At 34.2% G+C, this 23,515-nt stretch overlaps 1 protein-coding gene across 5 annotated transcripts in view; it reads left to right on the top strand.

Annotated features, from left to right (window-relative positions):
- The window catches only part of LMLN (leishmanolysin-like (metallopeptidase M8 family)), a 47,623-nt gene that overhangs the window by 16,281 nt on the left and 7,827 nt on the right, over nt 1-23,515 (top strand). For 3 of the 5 annotated variants that reach the window (XM_010834296.1, XM_010834295.1, XM_010834298.1), the window contains 9 exons: nt 874-979; nt 4,267-4,361; nt 8,126-8,243; nt 9,727-9,834; nt 12,928-13,004; nt 14,328-14,438; nt 16,053-16,185; nt 17,910-18,069; nt 19,802-19,932. In XM_010834296.1, the coding sequence (XP_010832598.1) occupies nt 874-979; nt 4,267-4,361; nt 8,126-8,243; nt 9,727-9,834; nt 12,928-13,004; nt 14,328-14,438; nt 16,053-16,185; nt 17,910-18,069; nt 19,802-19,932 (1,039 nt within the window). The remainder of the gene's footprint in view (nt 1-873; nt 980-4,266; nt 4,362-8,125; nt 8,244-9,726; nt 9,835-12,927; nt 13,005-14,327; nt 14,439-16,052; nt 16,186-17,909; nt 18,070-19,801; nt 19,933-23,515) is intronic. The other 2 variants (XM_010834297.1, XM_010834299.1) reach the window with 2 other exon arrangements.

Below are 23,515 nucleotides of genomic sequence, written 5' to 3'. Positions count from 1 at the left end.
GTTTTTGTTTTTTTTTCTTTTTTATCTACATAAGGCTTTTTTTTTTTTTTTACCTACAAAAGCCTGTTACTTTGTAAATAGGCTATCAGTATTTGGGGAGATTTGTGATATTTCTGTGGTAAAATGTTAAGGTAGTGTTGGGAGAAAAAACCTTGGGGTTCTTTATATTGCTGTTTGGCACAGTTTTTGAAAGACAGTTAGATGCATGGTGAAATTGAATTACTCTAGGTCCCAGTCAGCTCTTGGATTCTTAAGTTCCAGGCTCATAAAGAGATATAGAATTCTGTAGATTCTAGAAGGTATAAAATACTGTATGAAAGATGATGATAGGAAGATAAAAAAATCTATGTTAGTGAAGGCATTGTTGGGACAGAAGGAGGAGGATAGTGAAATGGAAATAAGAGGGTTCTGTAACTTGCAGCAATCTGAATGATTTGCTTATTGTCTGTCTTATTATATAACTGTTTTCCTTCTCTACCTACTTGTCTGTCCCTGTGCCTGTACATAAAGTGAAATGCTGAAGTCAGAAATGAGTTTTGTGAGTAAAAATAGTGTTAGAATTTAAGTTTTCCAGTTCATTCCCTTTTTTGGTACATATTGACCTATTTTACAAATTCACACTGAAGTATAATTAACTGACTCTATCCTTTCATGGGAACAAGTGTTGATTAGCTGTATCATAGGGAAAAACAGGTATAAGTCTTAGAAATAAAATATAGTTAAAGTTAGATATTATGTTATAAAATGACGTTTGATATTTAACAAAGATTTTTTCTGACCTTAATCAGTTTTTGTAGAAAAATATAGGTTAATAGATATCATAGTACACACTGTTCTGGAATATAATTAAAAATTCAATGTCTGTTTTAACAGGCCAATAGCAGGATATGCTAACCTGTGTCCAAATATGATCTCTACCCAGCCTCAGGAGTTTGTTGGGATGCTGTCCACAGTGAAACATGAGATTATTCATGCGCTGGTAAATTTTGCTGTTAACTATTATTCTTTCCTTCATGCCTTGAGTTTTTGATTATAGTCTCATTTTAATTATATATTAACATTTAAGATTATGTGGCTTTTTAGATTGTGTTCAATAGAACCTAGTTGATTAGACCTCTGCCAATAGCCGACAGAATTTTTAGTGATTAGGATAGTGGCTAGGTTAAGTTATACTACTTAAAATAATTAAAGTAAATCCATTGGGTAAATAGGAGTTTTGAAAAAATGATTAAGCTTCTTAAGAAAATACTTAGTAATTAAAAGTGATACCTAGGGACTTCCATAGTGGTCCAGTGGCTTAAACTCTGCGCTCCCAATGCAGAGGGCATGGGTTCAATTCCTTGTCAGAGAACTAGATCTCCACATGCCTCAACCAAGACCCAGTTCAGCCAAAGAAAGTAATAAATCTTTAAGGAAAAAAAGTGATACCAGGTTATAGATCTGTCTTCTCTCTTTTAGAGATCTCATTTCTAAAAGTCTTCTTGATCTATTTAGGCTTTCTAAATTTTATATATACTAACTGATTCAGAACTTCTCTTTGCTTTTCTCCAATCAGTCCAAAGTACTAAACTTTTACACGATGTCTGGGGAATTATATGAAGTTGCCTGAGACCTAGGAAATGTCTTCCTGATGTCTTTCATGTGTTTAGAAAATATAATAGATGGGAGTAAAATGCAGTGATTAAGAGAGAGAATAGATCACACAGATGTAGGTGTGAATTTCCTTAGCTTTACTGCTAAAAATCTTGGGGGTCTATTAGAAATTATTTAGCCTTTATAAGTCTCCGTTTCATCTATAAAATGAAGATAGTAGTACATATTAGAGTGGATTTTTTTTCTTGAAGGTTAAATAAAATAAAGCATATAAATGGTTTAGCACCATGCTCTACATAGTAAGATATAATAAAATTAGTGGCTGTTATTTATTAGTCTTTTTTCATGAGCTATCATGTATGATTTGTTTAAATCAGCAAATACCTGAATAATACAGTGAAACTCTAGTGTATACAGATAGCACTTATGTTTTTCAAGTAAGGAGATTCTAAAACGAATCATGTTTTCCTTTTACTAAAAAAGTAAGTCGAACCTGCTATCGTGATGAAAGACAAACATCATTTTAAAAAACATTTTCAGCTTTAAGCTCCAAAAACTGTAGATACTTGATGCTGAGAGAACCAGAAAAAAAAAAAAACAGCAGGTTTTAAATCTAATGTATAAGTAAACATGAATGCAGAAGTCCCAGACATGATGTAAATTGGATTATAAACAGGCAGGTCACAAAAGAAAAGGTCCAGTTGGTCAAGAGGTATATAAGAATATATTGAGATTTATTTTGGCAGTTAGGGAGTCTCAGAGTCAGACACCATTGAATGTAAAAGCATGCATGAGAGTTACTATGTACATTGACTTTTTTTTTTTTAATAAAAATAGTGAAAATTTATTTCAGGAACAAGATGAAATAAATGAAGCACAACTCAGCATCACTCAAATGGTGTAAATAGAAACTGCAAAAAAAAAATTCAGTAATTTTGCTAATGTCTAATTATGATGGAAATGATTCTAAATTTGACTGATATTTATTTATATTGACAGGAAAGTTATTTATATTGACAGGAAATCAACTAACTATATTGTCATAATATGTACATTGACTTTAAGGTAGTAATTACCTCTGGGAAAAGAGAGAGGAGAAAGGGTTAAGGTAATGGGCCTTCAACAATATTCTGCAGTGTTTTTGTTTCTTTAAAAAAAAGTCTAAAGAAAACGTAGCAAAACTTACATCTTAAATCCTCTTAAAGAGTAAACATAAATTTCTTTTAGATTTTTAAACTTTTTTGTATATTTGTATTTTAAAAATTGCAAAAACCTAAGAAATTAAGAATATTAGTTTGTCTCAAAAACCATCTGGAGGATGGTAAGAATTAAATGTTTAACAAATACACTTATTCTCTATTAAGTTATATATGCTCTAACTATCAAATATAGTCATTCCTGGTACTTTCAATACTAGATATGCCTTCTGAAATGTGTGTGCTTAGAAAAATTTTGAACTTGATAGGGAAGAAAAAAATGTGGATTTAGAATATTCTAAAGGATGAGGCACATCATACTATTTTAAGCTTTATATTACCTCAATGAATTGTATATTAAAAACTATTTAGATTTTCTTAGCTGACTCCATTAAATATCCTTTGCATATTCAGAGAGTAAAAAAGAAGAAATGTAGGAATAAAAGAATACTATGGATTCCATTAATTATTTTGGCAAGCCTTGAATGATACAGAGACCACAGTTATATAAGCAAAGAAATTTGCCAAATAAATTGATTACATGATCATTTGTGATTCTTAGTTATTTGAATATAAACTATAGCATATTTTCAATGTTAAAACATACTTAAATTAGTAGTTACAAAAGTGCTTTTTTTTTTAGTCATTTAGGTTAAGAAAGAAAGTAAGAAAAGAAATCTTACTCATGAAACAGATGTCCAATCTCAGTAATTGTCTTTTCTTTTTTTGTCCATTTCCTCATTTTATTTGGGAGGGGGGAGAATAGCAAATGGGACTTTGAATACATTTATATAAAGTATCTATTATCTTATTAAAATTGAAGACTTCTTAAAAATATTGTCTAAAAATGTGATTATAGACAAATTCACATTGTAAAGAAAATCTTTAGAAATGCAGATGATTTTACATGTTACCACCAAAATAACTACAGCTAACACTTCTATATATGTTTCCAGTGTTTTTTCCAGAGTATACATCCCCCTAAATATGCATACATTTACAGTCATTTTTTAGGTATAGATATATATTAAGTATGGACTTTGGGATCAAAGTCTTTGAATTTTTATGAGTATTCTTACAAGTACACTTGCCTGCTCTGAACTGTATTGTTAATTATTCTCAATAGTAGCATTCCCTGGTTGCAGGTGTAGAGTTTATTAGTAAGTTCATGTAAAGAAGACCATCTGTGATAAACACATCTTTAAACAAATAAATGTGTTGTCTATACCAACCAAAGAATGTCTTTTCTATTGCTTTTAATTTTTTCACTTAGAATTATCTCAAGTAATTGGAATTTAAAATTCATAATGTGAAATAATTTCAGTCCTACTCCAGTATATCAAGTTCCTACAGAAGTATTCCCATGATGCTTTTATGTGGTTCTATCAGTGTTCTCTTTTGATAGTGGCATGTTGTAATAATATATAGTCAGATTTGATATTTTTCACTGTAAGACATTTTGAACTTTTTCTTACAGGGTTTCTCTGCTGGGCTATTTGCATTCTACCATGATAAAGATGGAAATCCTTTAACTTCAAGATTTGCAGATGGTCTCCCACCTTTTAACTATAGGTATTTGGGTTTTTTTTATTCTTATTCTCTTTTAGGAGGATGCTAAGACTAGAACCTGAGAATTCTTATATGTTAATTTCTACAAATAATAGTGGCTTTATGGCTAGCCTAAGATTGTATATCCTATATTATTATAACAAGATAGGATATGAGGTTATTTAGCTTTACCTTTTCATTTCACAGATGAAACAACTGAGATGGAGAGAACTTAAGTGACTTACCCAAAGAGTGAAGACTCTTCTTGCCAGGCAGAGCTCTTTTCCACCACTCTGTAGTAGCTTGTATTACTTTACAGGAGAGTCAGGCCATGGGAGAGTATGGGTTGGTTATATTTTGGTTTATTAATAATTATTGTCTATACATCATATTGTTTACATGTTAACTGTAAACTGTATTTTACAGTTTTTTAAAACTATATTTTATTTCTCATGTTAGCAGTGATCTAGAAGTTCAGGGCCTAAAAGAAATAATACTAAGAAATACTAAAAAAAAAAAATGATTAAGAATTTTATATAGACTATCAGTCACAGAACTATAACCATTTACATGGATTTATATATCTAATTTAAGAGCACATGTCCACAAAAAGACATATACATGAATGTTAATGGCAGTTTTGTTATTAATAAACAAAAAATGGAAACCACCCAAAGGTCTATCAATAGAAGAATGGATAAATAAATTGTAATTTATTCCTATAATCAAAAACTACAAGGCACTGAAAAGAACACATTATTGCTACATGTAATAATGTGAACGAATATAGTAGTTATAGGGTTGAACAAAAGAAGTCATAGTCTAGTTGTATGGAGTTTAAAAACAGTCCATGATAAAAGACAAATGAGTAATTTTACTTGAAGCTGTAGCCTATTAAATGCTGTGCAAGTTGAATAGATTGAGAAGGCACATAAAGAAACCTCAGGGTACTGACACTATTCCATAATGAGAGTAGTGAGTGGTAAACAGATATAGAATAAAAAATTAATTCTCATATGAAGATCTCCATTTAGGTAGCTTATTGTTCAGTTGCTCAGTTGTGTCTGCTTTGTGACCCCATAAACTGAAAAGCACACCAGGCTTTTCTGTCCTTCACTGTCTTCCTAAGTTTGCTCAAACTCAGTGTCCATTGAGTCAGTGATGCCATCCAGCCATCTCATCCTCTCTCATCTTCTTCTCTTCTTACTTCTAGGTGGCTGGAAGTGCATAATTATTAAAAACAGATAATACTTTATTCATCATAGTACTTTTTTAGATTACATATTAAACAACAAAATTGTTAGAAACAAAATTATAATGTAGAAATAGATGTTTTACTTCCTAGATTGTATTTGTTTGGATGGCTGGATGGCATCACCGACTCAATGGACATGAGTTTGAGTGAACTCCAGGAGTTGGTGATGGACAGGGAGGCCTGGCGTGCTGCAGTTCATGGGGGTCACAAAGAGTCAGGCACGACTGAGCGACTGAACTGAACTGATGGAAGAAGTCTGGTGTTTCCTAAGAATTGTGGTCTTTATGGGAAACACATAAATAGTGAGAGTGGGACCATCTATGTAGTGATAAGGAGGAGAGAGATACCCATACATAAGAACCATTATTAAGCTGATAATTGCAGTGCTTTCTTACATTTTGGATATTCCTTAAAAGCAGAAAATCTTACAGTATAAATGGAGATAACAGAGTAATAAGAAATTCAGATGGTAGACATAGAAAGAGTTGGATTTGGCCCTCACCTTTTTATTTGGAGAAACCATTAATCTTGAAATGTGAATGGTGAAGAGAATATTGGGATTATTAATACAGTAAACACTGTTTCTTTTCCTTTTGGCTTTGTTCACTATTTATATTTAAACATTGCCTTGCTGTGGAAAAAGAAAAGGAATTAAGAATAATCTTTCTAAGGCATGAGTAGACGAACAGATATACAGCAAATAAAACAAAGGATTAATAAGTAATGGTTATTGTGTATACAGTATTTACCATATAATTCTTTGAATAATATATAAAATCTTCATAAAATAATGGTGGGAAAACTAATTTCTTTATATTCTGTTTTATTGTTGAGAATGAGAGATTCATAGGGTCAGTGGTAGAAGTAATCTAGGAAAAAGCCAGAAAATAACAGTGTGGGTTATAGGCAAAAGTGAAAATTGATGACCATTATAGTTTTCTATAATAAATATAACACTTTTGTGGTAGTACTTTTATTTGTGCAAGATAGATTTTCCAAGATGAGATTGTTTTCTCCCATTTACTTATTTTTTTATCATATTTTTGCCTTGCAGAAAAGTTTTTAAATTTTATATTATTAAATTTACCTATTTTCTTGCTTAAGAAAGTTTCTTCTGCTCTAAAAGATTATAAAAATATTCTAAATTTTTTTCTGGTAAATTTATTATTTAAATTTTTATGTTCATAGTTTTAATCCATTTAGAATTTATTTTTGCTTCATGTATTTTGGGGTTCTTTTGTAAGGTATATACATGTTTATTATGTCTTCTTGGTGGACTGACCCTTTATTCATTATAAAATGTCTCTAGTAACAATTTTGTCTGACATTAGTATAAATGTTCCAGCTCTTTTTTTGAGTACTATTTGCATGATACATGTTTTTAATCCTTTTATATTCAACCTATTTGTATCCTTGAGTGTGAACTGTGTATCTTGTAGGCATAGTTGAAACTTTTTTTTTTTTTTTTTAATACATTCTGCCAGTTAACCCTGTTCCGCTCCCTCTGGCTGCCAGGTTGCTGGTTTTCACCATGACTGTGGGTTGTTGGTTTTCAAGGCTGCTATAGAGCTGGAGAGAGGGCATGGGAAACCGCCACAAAGCTTGCTGTTTTTACTGAAACTCATCCATTTTTCTTAAATAAGTTCTTTCTGGATTGCTGTAAGCCTTTGGTTAATTTCCAGAGTTCTGAAAAAAATTCATTTGGCTAATTTTGATACTTTGCTCATTGCTTTCATGAAGTTCAGTAGTCCTTATTCTGCCATTTTTACTGACATTTGTCTGGAATTTATTTCTGTATATGGAGTAAAATAGGGATTTTATCCCTAAAATAGGGATTTAATTTTTTCTTGTTGGATAACCAATTATAAAAAATATAATTTTCTTTACAACACAATTGTTAAGTAAATTATACTTTCTCACTAAGTTAAAGGGCTTCCCCAGTGGCTCAGCAGTAAAGAATCTGCTTGCAATGCAGGAGACACAGGTTCAATGCCTGGGTTGGGAAAATCCTCTAGAGAAGGAAATAGCAACCCACTCTAGTATTCTTGCCTGGGAAATCTCATGGACAGAGGAACTTATCCTCTCATGACAGAGGCTACAGTCCATGGGGTTGCAAAGATTCAGATACAATTTAGTAACTAAACAACAATAGCAAAATTAAGTTAAAATGTCACCTTCTGTTAAGTCTTGTTATATACAGTACTTAGATCTCTCTCTAGACATGCTTTTGTTTTATGCAGTAAATTTATTAAGAGGAAATAATTCACTGTCATCTTAGCCCAGTATTAGCTATTTGAATTTGAGCAGGTTACTTCATCTCTCTAAGCTTCTGTCTCTCTATCTGCAAAGTAGTGATGATAATCTCTTAAAGTTACTGAAAAGATTAAATTAAAAAATGCTATCAAGCCTTTGCTTGTACTTGGTGTCAGATACAAGGTCAGATATTTTAATTTCATATTGATATTCATAAACACTTCTACATTTAAAGTGACAAATTTGCAAGAAGGACTGTATTTTTATTCTTTAATTGCAGTCTTGGATTATATCAATGGAGTGATAAAGTAGTTCGAAAAGTGGAGAGATTATGGGACATTCGTGATAATAAGAGAGTTCCTCACACTGTTAATCTTCTAGTAACACCTCGTGTTGTCGTGAGTATTACTGAGCTTCATGTCTCATGAGCCATCTGCTCTTCTCATTCGTTATGGTCCTTTCTTTACTAATCATTATTGTTTAAGAACTAATGATTAAATTTCAAAGCTTGTAGTAGGAAACAGGGGCTTCCCTGGTGGCTCAGAGGTTAAAGGGTCTGCTGGCAATGCGAGAGACCTGGGTTTGATCCCTGGGGCGGGAAGATCCCCTGGAGAAGGAAATGGCAACCCACTCCAGTATTCTTGCCTGGAGAATCCCATGAGAAAAGAAAATGGTGGGCTACAGTCCACCGGGTCACAAAGAGTCGGACACGACTGAGCGAGCGACTTAACTTAGTAGGAAACATAAAGGCAGTACAGTAAAGCTGCAGGCCAAGAGATATCTGAGGAAGAAAAATTTAGCAATGACTTAACGGCTCCATTCTACCCACTGCTTTAAGTTGTTACACCAGTGCTCCGTTGTGATACCCCTTAGAATCACTTGTACTGTTTGCATAATTGCTGGTCATTTCATTTGGAATCAGTTTTATTCAGGAGGGTCTCCAGAGGAACAGAAGCAACAGGATGTGTTTGTTGAGAGAGAAAGAGATGAAGAGATTTATTTTAAGGAGTGGCTGATGTAGTTATGGAGGTTTATTAGAGAGTCTAAAATCTGATGAGGTAGGCTGGCAAGCTGAAGAAATAGGGAAGAGTTGCAGTTTGAATCCAAAGACTGGCGAAATTCCTTCTTGCTCAGAGGTGAAGTCAGTCTTTGTTCTATGAAGACCTTCAACTGACTGGCCCATTTATGTTACAGAAAGTGATCAGCTTTACTTAAAGTCCACTAATTGAAATGTTAATCTCGTCTAAAAACACCTTCACAGAAACATTCAGAATAATGTTAGATCAAATATGTGGGCACTTTGCCCCAGCTTGGTTGATACATAAAATTAATCATCTCACTCGCTTATTTAATGACAGAAACCTGTTCTCCCTACCCGCTCTCTTAACTACATACAGCTCTTTCTGACCTCTGAACTTTTGTGCTGCTCTCGGAATACCGCACATCCCTGTACTTCATACTCTTAACTGTGATGTACAGATGAAACCAAAAGAACAAAATTGTTTTCTAATGAACAACTTATTTTTCTCAACAAAGACTATGTCCATAATATGAGCAGTTTATACCTATGTTAAAATCATTGTTGACACAAAAGTTACAAGTGGCAATCATACCAGTCTTTAACTTTTTAAATATATGACTTAAAGCCAAAATCTTCAAATGGAGGAAAAAATAATAAGAGAATAGTAGTTCAATAGCAAAGAAAAGTGCGACGGTGTCAAAATATTTAATTATATTAAAAGCTATATTTTTAAAAGACATTCTGTCTTTTAATCAAAGTAATTCCTTAGTGGCTACTTTATCTTATCCAGTGTGATAAGGAATTTGCCATTATGTTGTACTTTTGTGGGTTTATTTATTTATTTATTTTCTGATTCTTAGGATGAAGCACGAAAACACTTTAACTGTCCAATTCTTGAGGGAATGGAACTTGAAAATCAAGGTGGTATGGGCACTGAGCTCAACCATTGGGAAAAGCGGTTATTAGAGGTCAGTTTATTTGAAAATGTTACTAGACATATTTTTTCTTTAAAAAAATAGACAGATACACTAACGTAGTTTTTTTTTTTTAAATAGGTTCATGCATTTATGCAGCTTTTTCCATTTAACCATATACTTTCCAAGGAATTACAGATGCTTCTGCTGTAATACAGTGTATGCTTTCCTAAGCAATCTCTTTCTTCAAAATAAAAAATAACAGTTTGTGGGAAACACAAATACCAAGTCATTAACAAAAGCAATAAGTCATAATAAAAGTACTAGCTCAGTCTAAAAACACATTGTATTTCCAATAAATAAGCTTCTATATTTATTTACTTGAGTATTTCTTTTACCTTAAACAACAGCAAAAAGCAATGGGGGATAGATGGGAGACTATAAAGCTAAATAATGGGGACAAGAGTAAAATGTAAAAAGAGTAAAGTGTACAAAAACAGTGCAACAAGTACTTCTAAGAGCCTCTGGCCCTACTGAGCCAATTGGAAGAGCATGGAACTTCATGCACAGCACAGCATTCCTCTGTTGCTGTGTTCAGGTGTCTTAGTGTATTTTGGTTTTTTGTTTGTTTTTTAATTTTTATCTTATATTGGAACAGAGTTGACTAACAGTGCTGTGTTAGTTTCAGATATACAGCAAAGTGATTCATTTAGCTGCTGTTGCTCCACTGCATAAAACATTAAAATCTAGGAGAAATCATTATGAACCAACATGAGTCCATCTTATACTGATGTGATTCCCTTATTTGCTAGTCTCATATGAGCTCATTCACATTACAGAAGTACATCCATTAGTAGAATATACTTTATACTTGGATCTATTTATTTTTAAATAGCTACATAGTGTTATATGTGGAGAAGGAAACGGCAACCCACTCCAGTATTCTTGCCTGAAGAATCCCATGGACAGAGGAGCCTGGAGGGCTACAGTCCCTGGGGTCACAAGAGTCGGACATGACTTAGTGACTAAACCACCATAGTGTTATATGAATGTGACAATAATCCTATGTCAGTGAATAATTATGTTTTAAATGTTTTATCTTAAAAATGTTATAATGAGTGATTTATTTATATCTTCAGTGCCCTACAGGAGTGGCATTCCAGTGTGTTCTTAGGTTCAAAAAACAGTCAGTCAAACCTGTGAACCCTAAACAGGTCACATTCAAAAAATACTAGAAGGATACAAGAGAGAAAGTACAGTATGCCAGCATGGCAGTCAGGCATTTCTCTTGTGCTCTGCACAGTAATCTAGGCTATCATCCATGCCTCTTCCCCTCTCTCTCTGGCTCAAACACAATAAGCACAAGACCGTAACAGGTGTACAAGAACCAGCCTGGTTTAGAAGTACCATGTTACAAATAAGGATCGGCATTGTTTTTTTTAACAGTTTCATAGACTTAACTTCCAGATACCTGTAAGGGACATACCCGTAAGACTCACTGCACACAGAGAAGTCCCAAACTGTGGCTAACCAACAGGTATTCATGTTCATCTACAATAATCCCAAGTCCAGAAGCATATCTTAAGTCCTGTTGCCTAGTAACACAGTTGACATTCCACCTTATTAGGTTTTCAGGGGAACAGAACTAGAAAGTTAATGCAAGATCAGATCTGTTTATGTAGAAAGAAGAATGGAATTTCTGGATCAAAGGAAGTTTGAGCAAACTCCAGGAGATAGTGAAGGGACAGGGAAGCTTGACATGCTGTAGTCCATGGAGTTGCAAGGAGTCAGACACAACTTAGCGACTGAATGACAAATATACATTTTTTAGAGGTCTGTTTAAATGAGTAAACGGTTGCAGTTTACATACATCATGATCCTAGTTAGCAAAATTATGAAAAGAATGAAATTAGTGCTTGTACTGACGTTATCTGGGTGACCGTGAAGTAACAGTGATAGAAACTTACGGAAGACATGTACACTTTTATCTCACGTGGGAATTTCAGTTTCTTTATATTCCTTAAGCGGTCTTTCTCAAGTGATTCTCTTTAGAAAGCTACAGATGGGCCAGAAATGAAAATTTACTTACTTTTCAACAGAAGACTTGAAAGTAGTAATTTTACTAGTTTCATTAACTGCTGCCTTTCCTCTGAAATCAACTTTGTGTTCTTGAGCTGTGTTTTAAAAAGATGAAATTAAAGTACTTGACATGGCAATCCAACGTTCAACATAAAGATTAACAAAATATGGGAATTCCCTGGAAGTCCAGTAGTTAGGACTCCATGCTTTTGCTGCCAAGAACATAGGTTCAGTTCCTGATCTGAGAACTAAGATACCTCAAGCCATGCAGCACACCCCCTACCCAAAAGAGAAGAAGAATCAGCATCCCAAAATACAATGTACTTTCATAAGTGACAGTGATGTCCGACTCTTAGCGACCCCATGGACTGCAGCCTACCAGGCTCCCCATCCATGGAATTTTCCAGGCAAGAGTACTGGAGTGGGGTGCCATTGCCTTCTCCAAGTGACAGTGAAGTCCTTACCATTAGGTGACCTCCTGGTAGGAATTTTATTATATACTAATTAAGACATTGGGTAGACAGTAGACCTTGATGATATTTTGTATCCCTCAGGCAACTCCTTTGACCCTATGATTTTGTGATACTTGTTTTTCATATTAGTATATATTTTTCTGATCACAGAGTATAAAAAGTTGGTTATAAAAGCATTTTCAATTGTAATTCAAGCAAGTATTCCATTCTCCTCTCCATTATCTGGGCATCTGTCTCAAACACTAATATTACTTTGCCTTAATAGTGTAATGTTTTTATAATATTTCTTTTTTTTTTAATAATATTTCTGTTTCCATATATTTATCTTCATTTTCATCACAGAGTTCTAAATGCTAGTTATCTGTCATTACAGGGAAATTGTACACAATATAGATATTTGAGGGAGAGAGTAGATTTTGCTTTAAGCTTCAGTCTGTCATCTTAAAGAAAGCTTGTATATTTTACTATTTTAAATCAACATTTTGTCAGTCTGTCACACCTTCAACGTTTTGCCTGTACATCAAAGCAATCACGGAAATTACTGGGAATTGCAAGGAATCCAGTCTTCTAATTAAAATCTGTTGGTGATTTTCAGAATGAAGCAATGACTGGTTCTCATACCCAGAACCGAGTCCTCTCTCGAATCACTCTGGCGTTAATGGAGGACACTGGGTAAGACAGCTGTGAGAATTTTACATGAATTGTTTATTGAAATGAATATTAAGATTACTATTAAGATGAAAAGAATATTAACTTAAGCAAATATATTTTACACTGAAGATAAATATACCTGTGGTTTTTTTTTAAATATACCTGTTGTAAAAATTTTTTTCAGTTAGCTATCCATTACCTATATCAGCTCCATTCATTCATTCAGTAAATGTTTGAGACCCTGAGGTATGTAATAGAGTAAAACTAAATCTCTCATAAATAAATAAATGAGATTTTTTTTTAATAAATAGAGGGCATGATGATATGAAGGAAAAGCTTATATAAACAGTATTTTTAATTACAAGTGAAATTGATTTATGTAGAGATTCCTGGTTTTTAAGGCAGTAGAACTTTCTTATAAAGCAACAGAATACTGTTTTAAAATGAGTCCAATGGGAATCTTTTTCTTTGTGGGCTCTTGGGTTTATTTTGATGAGTCTCAGTTTTGATAGCTTCCTTGCTCTTTAGTATGGCAAGATGTACCAGGCTGATTTGCCCATGCTCTGTATTCTAGATCTGGCATCAGCCAATCTTCCAAGGAGCACAGGAATGCTCCTTTTGATCAAGAATAGCTTTTGGAAATCGCAATCTAGGGACTCCGTTAATTTCTACTGGGTTGTCCTTGTTTCTTACAGTTTTCAGTGGACCAAGTAGGGCAATTCATATTTTTGAAAAGAAAAAAAATGCTGGATTCCTTTTAGCGCTATTATCACTCTTTCCCATTTATCCCTTAATAAGCAATGACCAACAGAAGGGGTCCTGCTGCTCTATTTTTCTAGCCCTTCTGTAAATAATGATGGTTTCTTTAAGATACAGGTAGGATGCAGAAGCATCTTGGAGTGTATGAATCACTAGGGAAATCATGGCACTGGTTAATTTTAAAACATTTCTTCCATTTTCTGATGCAACAGAATTCCAGTTTTTCTCTCATTCTCTCTGTTTCGTTGCCTTTTATACTCCTTGTCCCACACCTTAAACATTTTCTCCTCTGTGACTTATATCATCTTTGTAAGTTACAATGGAAACATGATGTGGTTTAGTGTTTTTCAAATATAAAAGCACCCTCAAGTATTCATGTTTCCCTCAAGACTAAAGGTTCCAAGTCCCTGCTGCAGTGATCCTGTGCAGCTGGGACTTTGGTTGTAAATGTTCATCTGTGGGGATGGTCACTAAAAGCCTTTTTGAGGTCCTAGTTTGCTCATTGTTAAGATTTATAATTGATACGCTGGAGTTGTTTTTTAAGTGACAGTAATATAAAGTGCTTTGTTTGGGTTATTTCCACAGCTGGTATAAAGCTAATTACAGCATGGCTGAGAAATTAGACTGGGGCCGAGGAATGGGCTGTGACTTTGTCAGGAGGAGCTGTAAATTCTGGATTGATCAGCAGAGACAAAAGTAAGGATGCATTTCCTCTTATTGTCTTTGCTAACAGTTTACTTCCGATTTTGTTCTGTATCCAGTGTCCCTGTTTTCAAAATGTGGTGTGAACCGTTTAATTTCAAAATGTGTAGAAACCATCCATGGTTCCTTTTTTAAAAAAAATTTTGGCTATGTTGGTGTTTTGTTGCTGCACTAGGGCTTTCTCTAGTTGCAGCAAGCAGGGGCTACTCTCTAGTTACGGCAGGCAGGGGCTACTCTTCGGATCCAGTGCATGGACTTCTCATTGTAATGGCTTCTCTTATTGCGGAGCACGGCTCTAGTGCGTGGGCTTCGGTAGGTGTGGCGCGTGGGCTTAGTTGCTCTGCAGCATGTGGGATCTTCCTGGAACAGGGATTGAACCCATGTCTCCATTGGCAGGGGGATTCTTTACTACTGAGCCACCAGGGAAGCCCTAATAGGGCTTTTGTGAAGCAAAATTTTTTAATTTTGATTAATTTAAAATGATCAGTTTGTCCTTTTATAAGTCATACCAGCGCCTGATTCCTGACTTCAGATTCTGATTCGGTTGGTATGGGGTGCAAGGTGGGCATGGAGGTTTTAAAAGTTTCTCTAGATGATTCTGATGTGCAGCAAAATTTGGGAACAACAACACTAGCAGATCAGGTTGTTGTACTGGAGTTAACTAACTGTCCCAAAAGTAGCTGCAGTGTTTCATGTTATTGCTTATGAACAGCTTTCCTCATAGCAGGCTTTTAACTCAGACCTCAAACTCCTTAGTAGAAACTCTGAGTGATTAAAACTGCTTTGAGACCTAGCCCAGATGAGAAGAGTAAGACTAACATCTTCAACAGAAGAAGCGCTTGTTACCAGGTATTTCTCTAATGGGCAAGGCACTGACCTTGGAGAGAGAAGTTTAAGTCCCATCACCATCCCTCATCAGCTATATGATCCTGGACAAGCTAAATGTCTCAAACTATTTATTTATCAGTGAAATGAAAATACTAGTTCTACTTTGGAGGGTTTCTTTAGGAATAATGATATTGTATACTAGAATGTGGTCCACTGGAGAAGGGAATGGCAAACCACTTCAGTATTCTTGCCTTGAGAACCCCATGAACAGTATGAAAAGGCAAAAAGATAGGACACTGAAAGATGAACTCCCAGGTCGGTAGGTGCCCAATATGATACTGGAGATCAGTGGAGAAATAACTTCAGAAAGAATGAAAGAATGGTGCATGAGATGGTTGGATGGCATCACTGACTCAATGGACATGAGTTTGGGTAGGCTCTGGGAGTTGGTGTTGGACAGGGAGGCCTGGCGTGCTGTGGTTCATGGGGATGCAAAGAGTCAGACACGACTGAGCAACTGAACTGAACTGAGCTGATATTATTTGAAAGTTCTATTAATCATAAAATGCTGGACTTGTGTGGTAGCCCTTGTTCACAGCAATTAGAGAAAGTCTGCATGCAGTAATGAAGACCCAGTGCAACCAAAAATTTTTAAAAATCAATTAATTAAAAAAGAATGTTAAAAGCATTGAAATTGTAACAGAAAAGACAAACTCTAAAATAGACTTCTAATATCTTCTTTAGAGTTTGATACCATGGTATTTTTATCTTTGTCTGCAGGAGACAGATGCTGAACCCTTACTGTAACACACTCAGAAGTAATCCATTGCAATTAACTTGCAGACAGGACCAGAGAGCAGTTGCAGTGTGCAATTTGCAGAAGTTTCCAAAACCTTTACCTCAGGAATACCAGGTAACACTTGTTTGGGGCACAGTTTCAGGAGTAAACCTTTTAAAAAGAAGTCTCCATTTTGAATTGGAAGAGTGAATTAAGCTCTTAAGTTTTCAATTTGTCAGGCTCCATTTGTTTTCTGTAAGTTAGAAAAAACTGAAGTTTTACATTTCTTTATAAACTGTGTTAATTGATAGCAATTAACTGATATCTAGCAGTGCCTAGTAGTAGTGGTAAGAGACATTTAGAATATTTATTTTAATGTATTTTTTAAACTATTTCTTTTTGTTTCAAAAGTCTTCATCTTTATATAAAAAAAACAAGGTTCTTTGAAGAAAGGAACTGACTGGGAAGACAAATATATCGCTTATATGCAGGATCTTTAAAAAAAATGATACAACTAAACTTACTTTAAAGTTTATAACTAAACTTTATTTTAAACAGATACAGACTCGGACTTAGAGAACAAACTTATGATTACCAGGGAGGAAGGGTGAGAGGAGGGATAGATTGGGAGTTTGGAACTGACATGTACACACTGATATATTTAAAGTAGATAAACAATAAGGTTAGATAGCATCACTGACTCAGTGGACATGAATTGAGCCAACTCTGGGAGGTAGTGGAGAACAGAGGAGCCTGGCATGCTGCAGTCCATGGGGTCTTAAAGGGTCAGACCCGTCTTAGCGACTGAACAACAGCAACCAATAAGGACCTACTGTATAGGACAGGGAGCTCTGCTCAGTACTCTGTAATAACCTACATGGGAAAAGAATTTGAAAAAGAATAGATACTTTATATGTATAACTGAATCACTGTGCTGCACACCTGAAACTAACACAACATTGATCAACTACACTCCAATATAAAATAAAAATATTTTTTAAAAAGAAAAAAGTAACTGAAGTACTCTAATCCAGTTAATTAGAAGGCTTGGAATTTCTGCTCTAGACAAGTTTGCCTAATGGTATCTAAAAGGTGAAGGCAGTGGTCCCACATGTTCAGTCTGAATCTCTGATGTAGGCTTTAAGCTTTTTGTTGAAGTGGCTATTTCTAAAAAAGCTTTAACACTGCCTGCCATTGACAAAGGAGCCACAAGTCAGAAATTATCTCAGAAGTGAGTTTAAAGTGATTGCTTCTAAATTTTGAGCTTCCTACCTGTTTATAACCCCATTGAGTGCTTTAGACACTGTAAGGCAGTGACTATATATATATTTCTGCACTTAGTACTGTACTTCAGTGAGTTGGTATGAAGTGTGAAATCTTTAAAATTTTTCTGGTACCTTGTTCCTTTGGTATTTCCAAATATTATATATTATCTCATTGATTTTCTCATGGGTTTTTCAAATTTGTCAAAACAACATATAAATTAAGTCTCCTAAAAACATTTGAAGTACATTGTATTTAAAACATCTTAATTTTATGAATTAGTTTTATGTTTTGTCAGCTCTTAAAACTCTTTCTATGTATCCTTTTAAGACATTAATCAAATTTGTCATCTAATAAAAACTTAACTTAGACTAATTTACTTACCTTGCTTATTTCTAAAACTACTACAACCTTGAAATACCACAAATAACACAAAAATTAGTCTTTTTGTGTTTACTCTGTATGAAAAAAATAGATTAATATCTCCTTTGTATTATATAGCATTAGAGGGATGCTATAAATTGCCTGTGGGCTTCATATTGATTTTATAGAATGTTTCTTACTCTCCTGCCTTCCTAATATATTTTTCTTTGTAGTACTTTGATGAACTCACTGGAGTACCTGCAGAAGATCTGCCTTATTATGGTGGTTCAGTAGAAATTGCTGACTACTGCCCTTTCAGTCAGGAATTCAGTTGGCACTTAAGTGGTGAATATCAGCGCAGCTCAGATTGTAGAGTACTGGAAAATCAACCAGGTCAGTAGTTTAGTGAAGTTAAATGTTATATACATATTGAAAGTATATATAAGCAATATAAAATAGTGTATATCAACAATATAAAATAGACCCCAGAGCCAGATTGTCGGAGTTTATTTTGTGATTCCACTGCCATCTACCTGTTTGAAGTAACTTCACTGCACCTTAGTTTTCTCCTGTGTGCAAAGGAGATAATACTTGTCCCATAGAGTTGTGAGAATTAAATGAATTAATATAGTTCAGTGCTTAGAATTATGACACATAGAAAGAATTGTTAGCTATTAGATACACTTGCACATTTGTGTATATGCTACCATAGTGATACCTTATATTTGCATGACATTTTTCTCATTTGCAAAGCACTTTGATTTTAATCATTTCATTTTATTCTTCTAAAAACCTGATAAGAGACATAGAGAAGATACTATGATTGAATTTCACAGATGAGGGAAGAGATATACTAAGTAATATCGCTAATTGATGTCAGTGCGAGATCTTCCAATGCAGAACTCTTTTTATTATATCATATTAGGTATCCTATTTTTTCCTATCCTGAGGAGTGTGCATTTTATGTTACTTAGACATAACGTGTCATTCTGCAGATATCAGAATAATACTGTTGTCCCATAAGTAGTAAGATGTGTTGCCATCTTATTTATTCTCTGTTAGTATATATAAATGATCAGGTCATCAAGGAAGTAAACTGTATGGCATTTTTTAGAAAATGATCACTGTGTGCTTTGAAGACTTTAAAATACTCATAAATAAAATAAATATAAAATTCTGTTTTATTTTATATTTTTTTTCTTAGCTTATACAATTAAGATTTTTAAAAACTGATATAAAATAAAGTTTTATCTCTATAATATTTCAAAATGGACTAATTGAACCATCTATTTTCAAAAGATGAAACTTGTTTTAAGTGTAGAGAGAGAAAATTATTCCTAGGCTTTTTTTCTCTTTTTTTAAAAATTCCTAGGCTTTAAGGACTCCACCCCTTTGTCCATTAGCCATTTAGAGGTCATTTAGTCTACCCCATAACTTTGTGGGTTTGTGCTTAGTCTAAGACTAGATCAGCCTATCATTTATTGACTTCCAGGAGATGGCACAAGTTGAAAATACAGGAACATATTGCAAAAGTAATAGCACTCCCCCAAAAAATCTTCATTATTTAAATCATTGGCCTCATCTTATCATGGGTCACTTGGGAAGTGACTCCTAATTTAGACCACCACTGAAGGTGATTCTTAGTGCCATTTCCTCTGTATATTTAACTTCAGTGCTCTAGGCCCAGTTTTATCTCTTGTTTCTGATAGAATAGTTTTCTCCTAATTCCTTTATTGAGAATCCAGTTTGAGTTTGGAATTTCCTCTTTCTTTTAATTTTTTTAATTGACAATTTCCATGAAACATATTTGATTTTTAAAGCAACTTTTAATCATAAGAGTGTAGCCCATCAGGCTTCTCTGTCCATAGGATTTTCCAGACAAGAATGCTGGAGTAGGTTGCCATTTCCTTCTCCAGGGGAGTCTTCCCAACCCAGGGTGAACCCAAGTCTTCTGCATTGGCAGGCGGGTTCTTTACCAGTTGAGCTACCAGGGAATCCCAACACTAACGAAACACGTGTGATTTTTAAAAGCAACTTTTAATCATTAGAGTAGAATGCTTCAGTTTCTTATTCTTTGAGTCCAAAGTCAATTTTTAATAAAGAAAACTTCTCTGGTTTGCTTCAGACCTTTTTAAAAATTATGGTGCTGAAAAGTATGGGCCTCATTCAGTTTGTCTAATTCAGAAATCAGCATTTGTCATGGAAAAATGTGAAAGGAAGCTGAGTTACCCGGACTGGGGGAGTGGATGCTATCAGGTAAACCATATGATTGTTAATAATTATACCAAATACTATATAATTGTATCTCATTATGTGGCTTTTATATTTTCAAATATATTTTGTATCTTTTATTTCTGCTGTTTACTACTTTAGCTTATTTATTGTAACTATTAGTTTGGATGTTTTTGTTTTGTCAAAATATTGTCATTTCTTTGAGAGAATTTGCCTTTTTCTGTTTGTTTAAGTTACGCAGTTACTGTATATCAACATGTTTTATAATAATTTTGCTTTTGGGCATATATCCTAAGGAAATATTAGGGAATATGTAATTTTGCTCTTAAAAAACTACTTTGTAGTGGAAAAAGACTATAATCTTGTAAAATCTGAAGAAGGCATGTATTTAAGAATTAATAAATCAACTACTGGTTTTCAGTAGATTTTTTTCTTTGAAATTAGAAATCCAAAGAGAGCAAACTACTATTTTCTTGATTTATTATCTACCTGTCTAGTATTAAATGACTATACTACCGTAGAACTTACTGAGATGCAGGCATTCTGTAATTTAGGAGCATCCAACCTAATGAATGGAGAAGGCAATGGCACCCCACTCCAGAACTCTTGCCTGGAAAATCCCACAGACAGAGGAGCCTGGTAGGCTGCAGTCCATGGGGTTGCTGGGAGTCGGACACGACTGAGCAACTTCACTTTCACTTTTCACTTTCATGCATTGGAGAAGGAAATGGCAACCCACTCCAGTGTTCTTGCCTGGAGAATCCCAGGGATGGGGGAGCCTGGTGGGCTGCCGTCTATGGGGTCGCAGAGAGTCGGACATGACTGAAGCGATTTAGCTTCAGTAGCAGCAACCTAATGAATATTTTATACTCTACTAATGGATGTCAGGGAACAGAGTGTGATCCTGAAAACTGAAAAATAAAAATTCATTGTGCCATTTCACCTACAAGAGCTAAGTGGACTAATGTATCTGGCAATTTAACTTTTTATTTTTAAAGTTTCTTTAAAATTAACTTTTTTGGTAACTGCTTTATTGAGGTATAATTCACACACCACATATAATTCATGTAAAATAATCTTTGAAACCTTACAAAAAATAATTTAAAATAAACACATTCAAGTTACAATCTGACAACTATAATCCAGCAACCATTTTCTGATAAATTCATTCTATTAAAGATTTATGTATTGCTTAAATACATAATTTTTATCTAGTTGTAATCATAATACATAGTTTTGTTTTAGTGTTTTTACTTAGTACTTTTTATATAGGCCAAAATACCTTTGCCAAGTTTTTTCCAATAATAATACTTACTATTCTTCATAGCTATGGAACATTGCATCATTTTAAAGTATCATAATTAGGGAAGTCATTTTCCTTTTAGATATTGAGTTAATTTTCACTTTTTACTATGTAAAAATGCTTTTAAAGTATATTTACATGCTTTACCTTATTAAAATTAATTTTTTGAAATAAATTCACATAAGTGAGAATATTAGGTTAAAGGGGATAAAGCTGGAACAGTGTGAACCTTAATAGGAGAATGACCTTTTCAGCCTATTTCAGTGTATTCTCTACACCACCACCACCACAAAGGGATTATGTATCATCTACAAAGATTAAATGTACTTGGCTTCCCTGTAGTACCTCGTGTTGTCAGTTAATTTTGCTAATTTAACCAGTTATATAGGAAAATGTGTATGATTTCTAAACAGTTAGCTGTTTTGTTTTTTGTTCTTTTTTTTTACACTGACAGAGAAGTTACAAGAATGGTACAAAAATATGAGTCATTTAAGTGTAAATTGCTGATGTCTGCCCCTTCACTCCAAATACTTTAAAATGTATTCCATCCTCCTATGTGACTACAGTACTAAAAAAAAAAAAAAAAATTAGGAAATTATCATTGATGTATCTAATTCTTGGACCCATTCAAGTTTTGCCTATTGTCCAAGTAATGTCCTTTTAGTAATAGGATCTGGACTAATTTAACTACTATTAAGTAGTTGTCACATCTCTGTTCCCTTCAATGTGGAACAGTTCCTCAGTCTTCTTGACTTTCATAACCTTGACACTTTTAAAGATTACAAACCAGTTCTTATCTAGGGTATGTCTCAATTTGGGTTTGTCCGATGTTTCCTCATGTTTAAATTCATGTATAATGTTTTGAGCAATGAAATCACAGAAGTGATGGCTGTGTGCTTTTGGTGGTGCACTCTTGATTTGTCTCTGCTGGTCATGTTAACTTGCTGGTATCTACCAGGCATCTCCACTGTCAAGCTGTTTTTCTCTTTTAGTTAATTCCCTTTTTAATTAGTAAATATTTGGGTTGGGGGGAAAGTACTATATCAGTAACATATTTGTTATACTTTCATTTTATTAATTTATACATTTAAGTCTGTATTGACTCATGGATTGCATTTTATTCAATAGCTTTTACCATTAGTATCATTGTTTGGATATTCAGCTTGCCCCAGATTTAGCCAAATGGAGCCCTTTGGATTGGTTCCTGTGTCCTTTTGGCTTGTCCTATCTTTTTAAAATATTTCCTTGCTTTCTAGCATAAGATATTTTAGGTTCATCTTCACTTTCTTTGTCCCAGCTCTGGAATCAGTCATTTCTCCAAGGAGCTCTCATTTCTTTTAGTAGAGTGAGGTATTTAGAAACTAGTCTGGGTGGTAGCTGTATTGTTATTTGCTATTGGGATATAGCTGCTCCTCAGGCCTTCTTGGAGAAGGCAATGGCACCCCACTCCAGTACTCTTGCCTGGAAAATCCCATGGAGGAGCCTGGTGGGCTGTAGTCCATGGGGTCGAGAAGAGTTGGACACGACTGAGTGAATTCTCTTTCACTTTTCACTTTCATGCATTGGAGAAGGAAATGGCAACCCATTTCCAGTGTTCTTGCCTGGAGAATCCCAGGGACGGAGGAGCCTGGTGGGCTGCCATCTATGGGGTCGCACAGAGTTGGACACGACTGATGCGACTTAGCAGCAGCAGCAGCATAATGTGAAGTCTTTTTAGAAAACAACTTTGAAGTAAATAGTCATTTAAAAATTTTTTTAAGTTAGTTTTAATATGTTTGCCTTTTAAAATTAATTTCATTAGTTACCCCTTGTATTTGAGATATGAATCCTGCCTTTAAATATGTTACCAGTTTTATTAAATAACTGTGACCATTTTCATCTCTGAGCAGAGGATCTGGGGTAGGGATAAAAATAACAAACTTTTACTCTGTTATTTCTATACTGTATGCTTTTTTTTTTTTTTACAGTGAGCATATATTATTTATAAAAACTAATACAAATTTGATTTACAAAATTTAGTAACTTGTAGAAAGAGTAACATGATTCATGGCTCTTTGATAGAGATTTAAACTGAATTATAGGAGGATACTAGAATCTACAGAAATGTTATTATTGATGACTTGGCTTCCAGGGTCTGTGAATCTGCATTGTATGTAAAGCTGTGTGTTACCTGTGTTTTTCAGGAAAAGTGTCCATAGCTTTCATTGATTTTTTAAAAGGTATTAGACTCAAAGTTGAAGAACTGCTACCAGAGAGTGAAATCCTTTTAGGACGTGAATAACTTAACCCTCTTTATATGAGATT

Source organism: Bison bison, unplaced genomic scaffold, assembly GCF_000754665.1.
Source record: "Bison bison bison isolate TAMUID 2011002044 unplaced genomic scaffold, Bison_UMD1.0 scf7180017864032, whole genome shotgun sequence".
Taxonomy (NCBI): Eukaryota; Metazoa; Chordata; class Mammalia; order Artiodactyla; family Bovidae; genus Bison; species Bison bison.
The sequence above is the reverse complement of the archived record's forward strand: the minus strand, read 5'-3'. Positions and strand labels throughout refer to the sequence as shown.